Here is a 9,221-nt window from a genome sequence, read left to right as displayed (position 1 = left end):
ATATTTTTTTTATTTTTTTATTTTTTTAAAAAAAATTTTCCTCAGTGCATCACCTTTTGACCAATGTGAATAATTGTTTTACCTATCTACCAACAAAATAAGAAAGAGGCACAGTAGTAAAGTTATAGCAAAAATTTCTTATATTCCATACCACCTGAGAATATGACTTTATTTCAAAAGCTACCTCAGACAACACTGCTCACACACACGCAGCGACAAAAGTAAGCAAAGTTAATAAGAAAATTGCATTTGATTTTGATTGCATTTTATATAAATTAATAATATATATCTACATATATTTATATAAATATGTACTTGTATACTTTGATATGTACAGTATGTATGTAAGTGGGCTTGTGCGTTTGCTCTTTGCTTGATTTGTCGCGTATCGTTATTGAGTTGTTGTTGTTATTGATTGAGTCTGGGGCCATACTCATGTAAATCTAATGAATTCAGTATAAAATTGAATTGCATTTCAAAAATTAGTTTATAGTTTTATACGGAATAAATGAGACACAGTACAAAGAAAGCGTGCGCGTAAGTAAGGTCGATAAAGTGAAAGCGGAATGTTTTGTAGAAATTCGCAATTTGTGAAAGGACAATAATATTGTGAAGTGAAGTCGAGACAAATATGTAAGGATAAACAAAAACATAAAAACATATATAAAATTTATGAATAAATAATAATAACCAAAAAGTAAATTAATGCAAATTTATAACTACAAAAAAAAAACAAAATACAATAAAAAAATATTTAAAAGAAATTAAAAAATATAAATACTAAAAAATTAAAAAAAAAAAATTATTCATAAACAACTTAACCAAAGTAAATATTAATAATGTTTTTGTGTTTGAAATTATATAAACCAAAGAAATAAAAATTAGAAACTTAACGAAATAAATATATCTACTATGTGTAATGTTTAATGTTGAAAAATATAAATTATATACAAAAAAATTACCATATTATTAGAAAAAACTGCCTAGAAACTGTTTATGTGCCGCCCCTCTTTTTAATGTGTCAAAAAGTGTTCTTGACATACATATGTACATACATTTAAATTTTGAATTAATATCGACGTGAACCTTCAATTAAATTCGCAAAATACATACAAATAGATTTACATAAATACATATGCCGCATACATATGTACATATATGCATTTATATGATTAATTCTTTACCAAGTGTATAAAAATCGCAAAATACGCTACAAAAAATTCAAAAAAGACAAAAATATATAAAAAACAGCAAAACAAAAACAATAAAATTGTTAATGAAATCGCATATATCAAAAGTTTCCTTACAATTCAATTGTGTTTTTTTTTTTTGTTTTAGCTTTCGAGTTGTGTCTATATTCTTTAGCGGTCATATACTTAGGTGTCGGCACTTTGGTCATTAAACGCTGCGAAAGGCTTTTGTTGAAAGTGTTGTGTTTTTTGTAATTGATTCTTCATTCCTTTGCTGTTTTTAAAGAACTTGGTAAGTATGAATTTTAATGAAAATGTTATGTAAAATAAAAAATGCAAGGAATATATAAATATTTCTTTAGTTATATGCGTGTATAAAAAAGCAATTCATCATTTACGTTTTTTTTGCACCGTTTTATGTTTAAAGCAAAATGCAGCTCTGGTTAAGAAAAATATATGCATTCTTATATGCAGTAAGACCCCGCTTAGCGCGTAGGATACGTTCCATTAAAGTAGAGTTTCGCATTACGAAATAGCGCTAAACGAGGCAATCTTAACATGTAAATGATTGGGTTAGGGAAAGATGGATAGAAAAGTGGTTAGGTATAAAATTTAATAATTATGTTTAAAAACAACCTAGCAATTCCATGCAAAAATACTTATAAAACTTATTAAAACATTTAAAACTCTGAGTCAGTCAGATCATTCAGTATATTTTGTGTTTCCAATCTTCTGCCTTTTTGTCAAGAAGTCATCTAATATATTGTGCGTTTTCCGTTTGCGTTCACTTAGAAGTTGTTGATAAGTGGATAAAGCATCTATAACACCCCCACCTGTTTTTGAACTCCTGTAAAAATTTTGAACATTTCCAATAAATTGTTCCATAATTTTAATTGTAGTAATATAGTGCTCTAACTCCTTTTAACAAACGCCATCTAAAGTTTTTTTTTGCTCTTCTTTAAAATCACTACTGTCAATGTTTTGTATTCTTCTTGCTTAGTTAACTCATAGAGCTCATCATTAGGAAGGCTAACTGCTGAACTCCGTCTATTTTATTAATAAGCTTAAAATTGCATATAACGCCTTCGTCCATTGGTTGGATTAATGTATGTTCGTGTGTATTCGGATGTACAATTTCGGGGAATCCCCAGATTAAAATTAAAAACTGTATATTTCGCCATGTAATTGAATTAGAGTAATTGGTGACATATATTAAATTTAATGGGATCGCAAGCTTTTATGTTGATTTGTATATTGAATAACTAAAAAAATAGTTTTGAAATCATAAATACGGCATTAAAAAATAATACAAAAAAAATTTGAAACACACATACCGCGACCAATATATTATAATATCACGATTTTCGAACATCCGTTGTACCTTAAAGAATTTCATTAGTATGTAGCGTGATAATAGTATGTGGTATTGCCAAAAATTGATGAAAGGGGGTTAATACATCCTTTAGACCCCATATACCTAGTTTACAATTTTCAAACTTCCGGTTGGCCTTATACCATCTATGGTATACGAATTACCCCCACTCCCATATATTACATATGTTATAATATTGTCATTTTTGTATTTCTAACAAGCCTTATGACGAATATGTCGTTCAGTGTGTTAGTTACATATTTATAAAATTGCTTAAAAATATATTAATGCAATCAGCCCGTCCCTTTCTCTGCCCTTATTATAGCATATATAATGATTTCTGACTTTAAACCGTTTAAGTTGGTCAAAATGTATGATATTTTAATAAAATTAAATGAACAAGTTTCCTGAATATTATGTGGTTCACCACTGAATATTAACGGAATTGGTCTAGACCTAATTGGTCTAGGTCTAAACCTTATATCCCTAATATAAAGAAATTCGATCCTCTGGTTGACGTTTTGCATATAAATTTAATATATTTATTTTAGCCTCTTCAGTTGAGTTCATGTCACATATTTCTCATATAAGGATGATTTTAATATTATTTTAGTTGACGCGATTAAAATATATTAAAAAAACCAAGTGAGTACATTACCTTCAATGTATGTTAATAAGATAATAATATCTATTCACGATTTCGTCGAATAATGCATATTGAATTCCTTCGAAAATATTTTTTAATAGAAAGTTTTGCCAACATCTATAAGTATTTTGCCGGCTTTGATCCTTGCAAGTTGCTACACCCAAACTTAGCCCTTCTTTACCCATTATACCATACATATTTTGTAGGGTTTTCTTCTGGGTGGAAAACTTACACCATATATAAGAGCACTAGCGTTTAGTTGCCGGTTTTGTAGCCACTATATTAGTATTTTGTATTGTGTATGGCTATTAATCTTGAAAACAAATCTTGGCTGCCCAGTTGTCAATGATCAGTAGTCGGTTTCCATACGCTAGTTGTCATACATAATAGAGTTGTTACTATATCCTATCCAGGGTATACAAATTTATTGCAGCAAACACGACGAATATGCAACGTTTTGATATAGAGCTCTCCAATTTTAAGTAAATCGTTCTGCCCATTCGGCATCAGAGACCAGGCCACGCTCATTGCATAAACTAAAACGCTCAAACACCAAAACTAAAAAAACAAGAGAACTGTTATGTATAAACAAATGTGGGTGGGAGGTCTTCCTTCAACATGTTTCCTCGTATAAGGCTGAGTGCTGTTAATTTTTCTGGTTCATGGCTATGTTGCACTCTGCTGTTACAAGTATACCTATTCACTGTTGCTAACAGCGCACATGTAAGCATTTTAAACATTTATATTGTTAGTAAATATTGCAAGTAATGCATTTCCGGGAGAGACAATTGGCAGACAGTGACCATCAAATTCAAACATACGCATATACAACTACAAGTTTTTGCACAGTTGAGCATTTCGCTTTTTGCTCAGGCTGCTATTAGCAAAGCAAAATCATACTGTTGACTTTTCGTAAACATCATTATGTTATTGTTACTTCACCCACCGCGTTTTTCGTGGACATCTAACAGAACTGTTTGGCATAAAACTTTGTACCACTCAAGTGAGTCACACAGTTGCAGAGCGAAGGTCGTTCGTGGCGGTTCGTAAATTTTGATTTAAATGTGTTAGCACGTGTTAAATTACATGTGATTATATTGTGCGAATAATTTGTTGTGTGAAATGCAGGTGCGATTGTCAATAGTGCAAAGAAAAAGTAAGAAATCAAGCGATAATAAGCAAAAAGCGAAGAAAATCTTTTAAAAAATATCACAAGTGCAGCGTTGAGGGCGGCTTACGGCGCATTGGTTACATTAATAACGCGAATTGTAGCAACAAAACCAGATTTCGTTATAGCAATGATTTCTATTTGTTGGTTTTGTTAGCTACAGTGCCCTTTTACATAACCTCATTTGCACTTATCAAGTATTTTCTTTGCAAATAATTAAATGCATTTCAAATAACGGCACATAAATATGTGTTCGTGTGCTTGTGTTGCTGTCATTTGTTTACACAGTTATAAAGAAGTGCTGGTTACACTATTTTGTGCGCTTTTAATAAAACTTTAAAAACTCGTCGCCTTGCCACAACTGTGACCTTGTCAATAACGATTTTTTCAGCGCGCAGTTATAGTATTTGCAAGCAACTATAATTATTTGAACGACCAGTTTTTAAAGTAAGCGGGTGAACAAAAATAAACACAATTACGACAGCAGTAAAAAGATGACAATGATAAGTGCAGAGCAGCCGGTAACGCATCTTAATGGCGATGCAACATTTGGTGAGCAAAATAATTAAAATGAAATAAATGTTTATTAATTTTTGAATAGTAAAAAAAATATTTGTAAGAAATACAAAAAATTATAGTTAATTACACAAAAAATAAGAAAATACATTAACTTCAGCTGCACCGAAGCTATAACACCCTTCATTGGCATTTCTTATAGCATGATAATGTATAAGAAGATTATACCTTTATTTGGCGGACAGTTTGTATGGCAGCTATATGCTACCGTTATCCGATGTAAACAATATATTCAAGGCTTATGTCAAATAAAAAAGTTTTCCATGCAATAATTTGGTTGTAAACGGTCAGATTGTATGGTTGCTATAGTAGTCCGCTCTGGACAATATATTTATTTAGAGATAATAGCATGGCCAACTCCAAGATCTTGTCAAATTAAAAAGTTTTCCATATAAGGAGATTGTGAGCGGTCAGTTTGTATGGCAGCCATATTCTAGCGTGATCCGATATCGACGGAATTAGCAGCTTCTTGGGAAGAAAAGTATGCAAAATTTCAGATCGATATCTCAAAAAGTGAGGGACTAGTTCGCGTAAACACAGACATACCGACGGATACGGCTAAATCGATGTCACGCTGATCGTTATTCATAATATATTATTACGAGTTTCCGACGTTTCCTTCTGGGTCTTACAAACTTCATGAGAAACAAGCAGGGTATACAAATAGTTAATAAAACCCGCCAGCAGCTGCTGCTCATAGCAAAAAAAAAAAATGTAACTTTCATAAAATACATGAAGGTTGACATTTACGCTGTCAGATTTAGACTCACGAAAACTTGTATACATTAAGAGCTGAAAATCAGTTCTAGCCACTAATGCTTGGGAAAATATGATACAATAAACGCTTAAAAACGTATTAAGATTAGCAGCCGCGTTAACTTAAAAAAATAATTGCTAACATAAATTCAGCTACAATCATTTTCTTCGTCATGTTTGCCAATTGTAGCACTCCACTCACTAAATATATTTATTTAAAGAAATTCCCGAACTTTTAACCTTTGCTATAGTTCTACCTTGAGTCTGTAATTGGCAATTTAACAGCAACGAATGCGCTTGATCCTTTTGTTTACTGACGAATATGTGATTTGTAAATGTAACTGTGAACGGTCAGCTGTTATTTAAATGCAATTTAACAGCAGTCGTCGGGTGTAATGCTAGAGGCAGAAGATTTTTGGAATTCATACAAAATGAATTGGTGAAATAAAAAAAATTTTGTTTTAGAGTTAGTTTCATTTTTTTAACATAGATAATTTATAGTGAAGATTTTATTATGAAATGTCTATGTATGTTAGTTTGTCGAATAATTAACTCTTTAATATAAATAATCTATGTTAAGAAAATTATGATAGCTCTTTAACAGTAATTATATAAAAAACTATTGAAATTGCTTTAAGAATCTTGACGAAAAATCAATTATATCTTGGCTTTGGATAATTAAAGTAATATTTCTCCGATATACTTTTATAAAAAATAATAATTATTTAGTAAAAAAAAATTGTTTGGTACTCAGTGAATTTCCATAAAGCGATCATGGAAGGAGTCTGAGGAATCTGAAGGTTTCTCTAAGCATTGCAAGCTAAGCGCGGCACTAAGAAGTATTTCTTTTAACAAATTTGATCCTCCAATATTAGTATTAAAAAGTGAATATATTTACTAATTTGATTCTTAAAACACAAAAGCTTATCAAAAATCACATGTTGACTTAAATTAAAATTGAATACCTAAGCACATGGCATATTGGTATATCTATAACACATTTTGCTCTTCAATCATTAACTATCGTCAGAGTCAACGACGTCAAATGTACTTAGAGCGCAAAAAGCATAAAATTAAAGGGCCAGACAAATAAAATGGACGCATTAATAATTCAAAGCATTATGTGCTCAATTACGTCAAAAAAATATTAAGTCAAAACGTATAGACAAGCGTAAATTAAAAACGCACCAAATGAACGACAGGCTGACACGGCAGTAATAAAACCAAAGCGTGATTCTAACTACCATATATTGAAAATGTTTCGGTTATTGCCTTAAAAAGCCTTTACAACAACTGTTAGACATAAAAAAGTTCAGTTCAAAATAACAATAAAAAATTGGCATAAAGTGTGCAATGATTTTTACACACATGTGCGTACATATATAGAATATATTAATCTAAATTATGTATATATGTATATACCTATATGAGTACATATAGTATGTACATGACATGTTTGCATAATTTTATTTAAACTTGTATCAGTTGGCATAAATCGTTGATCTTGATATTGAAAGTGAGTGAGAAGTATAAAAGTAGTTTTTACGATTTCAGAATTAATTGCAAAAATTGGTGTCGTGTGATGTGACAAGTGTATAATGACATATGACATATTTTGCTTCATGATATAACAAATTTCCAAGAGAGCGGTGATGCAAACAAAACAAAGGGAGATTTTCATAAAAAAGGACAATTTACGGTTTTTTTCCGAATTGAATTTCTTAGGGAAATTTTCCACAATTGGTTTAATTTTTTTATACAAGTTTTTTGTTCGAAAAAACGCTCTGCACTTGAAAAAAATATATATTTCACATTGCCTGGCAATGGACAATGTGCGCTCAAGTGCACTACGCCAATCATATGAGGAAAAACTGTCTAAAATAATTTAACTTCGTTTATAAATGTTTCACTAGGTTTCTTCAAGCTCCCTTTTGAACATTGGTGTACCCATGACCATGTTGTTGTTTTCATCATACAAATTTAATTTTCGAATCATGAATCCACCTAAGTATTCCGAAGACTCCACTGCTCTCGACGGCTTTCACATTTTGGTACGTGGAATATTTTAAAATAGAGAGTTTGCTTTCGGTATTATTTCAATATCTGTAACACGCAAAAAAACAACGAATTCGTATTTTTGAAAAAATCAATTGAATATTTGCACATGCATCAAAAAAATGAAAAAATTAAAAAGGGCAACATTGCTTCCTAATTGATTTCGTATAAGGCATCGAAATGACAGTTTTTGTACAAAAGCTTATATGTAATTATAACAGTATAGTCCTTGAAATATGAAAAAATTCTATCTCTTATATATGTTGTTTACCTACTGCAAGATGTAGATGCAATTTGACAAGTCAGAGATTATTTTAAAAATTGTTTCTTCCCAAAATACTATTTCTGTGTATCTTAACACAAATCGTCTGGGAACGAATTTAGTCAGGGAATTTGATTTCATGATAACCTAAATCTTCCATCACTTCTTTACGCATGAAAATCGAAAAAAATCACTGAAAATGTTTAAAACATGTCAACAAAATGTCTTATTTATAAAATTTTTAAATCTTTTTCTATATTTGATTCCTATTATAGTAGCAGTAATAATAACCGAATGCTTTGTAAAACAATATTAGTTGTTTTGGTCGTTTTTGCAAGGATACACAAGTATTAAAATTCAGAAGAATTTTTTTTTATTTTTTATTATCGTATTCAAAATAAGCCCCTGAGCCGATACAAGCATGCATCATACACTTGTTATAATCGTCGGTTGGGATGGCCTTCAGTGTCTTCAGCGAATTGTGGATTTTTCGGTTTCGACTCATTTGCTAGATTATTGGACAGTTTCGTCGTGATATTCATAAACCGCTGTCTCGTTACCAATAATGATATATTTGATAAATGTAGGGTCCTCAGCTACACTGTCAAGCATCTCTTTTGCGAGCGTTTTTGCAAAAGATTCAGGTCTTTTGTTACGAGTTATAGCATTGACACGCTTCATACCCACCCTCTGTTATGTCTCTGATACTAACACGATGATTTTCAAGCACTGTTTCTTTCATAAAAAAGGTTGTACCAATCTAAAAAATATTATAGATCTTGTTTGGGCGCTCAGTTTTAATGTTTAAAAGAAGGTAACTACTTATTAAATTGAATACTTTCTCGTTATTTCGGCGAGTTTCATAGAAATACATTCTGAATCTATCTCGCCAATGGTTAATTCGATACTCGCTTGAAGCAAGCGAATTTTAATGTATCGTTTGCATATGTAGGTACATACTATGTATATCGTTTCATTCGTGTTTAGTAGATCGATTACATATATGAAGTATATCTTGGAGCTCTTTTTCTATCTTCTTTGTTTAAAAAATTACATTTTAAAGCAGCAACACTGTTATACAGTTGTAGTCAATTTAAGAGAGTATGCATCTTGCTCTTCAATCTCCATTTGATTATACCAGTCTGTGAAATTTATACCAGTTTAGCCACACAGCTAATATATTCTAAAATACATAA

General features: G+C 30.9%; 1 protein-coding gene across 3 annotated transcripts in view; it reads left to right on the top strand.

Moving 5' to 3' along the window:
* Positions 1–484: 484 nt before the first annotated feature.
* LOC106614851 (alpha-tocopherol transfer protein-like) overlaps positions 485–9,221 on the top strand; it is a 32,944-nt gene continuing 24,207 nt past the window's right edge. Inside the window, exons 1-2 of one of the 3 annotated variants that reach the window (XM_014230775.3) lie at positions 485–633; positions 1,339–1,482. Coding sequence is in view for 2 of the 3 variants with exons in the window: in XM_014230771.3 (XP_014086246.1) it covers positions 4,871–4,928 (58 nt within the window). In the remaining variant the exon portion in view is untranslated. Of the gene's footprint in view, positions 634–1,338; positions 1,483–4,210; positions 4,365–4,664; positions 4,929–9,221 lie in introns of those variants that run through there. The other 2 variants (XM_014230771.3, XM_014230770.3) reach the window with 2 other exon arrangements.

The sequence above is a fragment of the Bactrocera oleae genome, chromosome 3 (assembly GCF_042242935.1).
Source record: "Bactrocera oleae isolate idBacOlea1 chromosome 3, idBacOlea1, whole genome shotgun sequence".
NCBI lineage: Eukaryota > Metazoa > Arthropoda > Insecta > Diptera > Tephritidae > Bactrocera > Bactrocera oleae.
The sequence above is the reverse complement of the archived record's forward strand: the minus strand, read 5'-3'. Positions and strand labels throughout refer to the sequence as shown.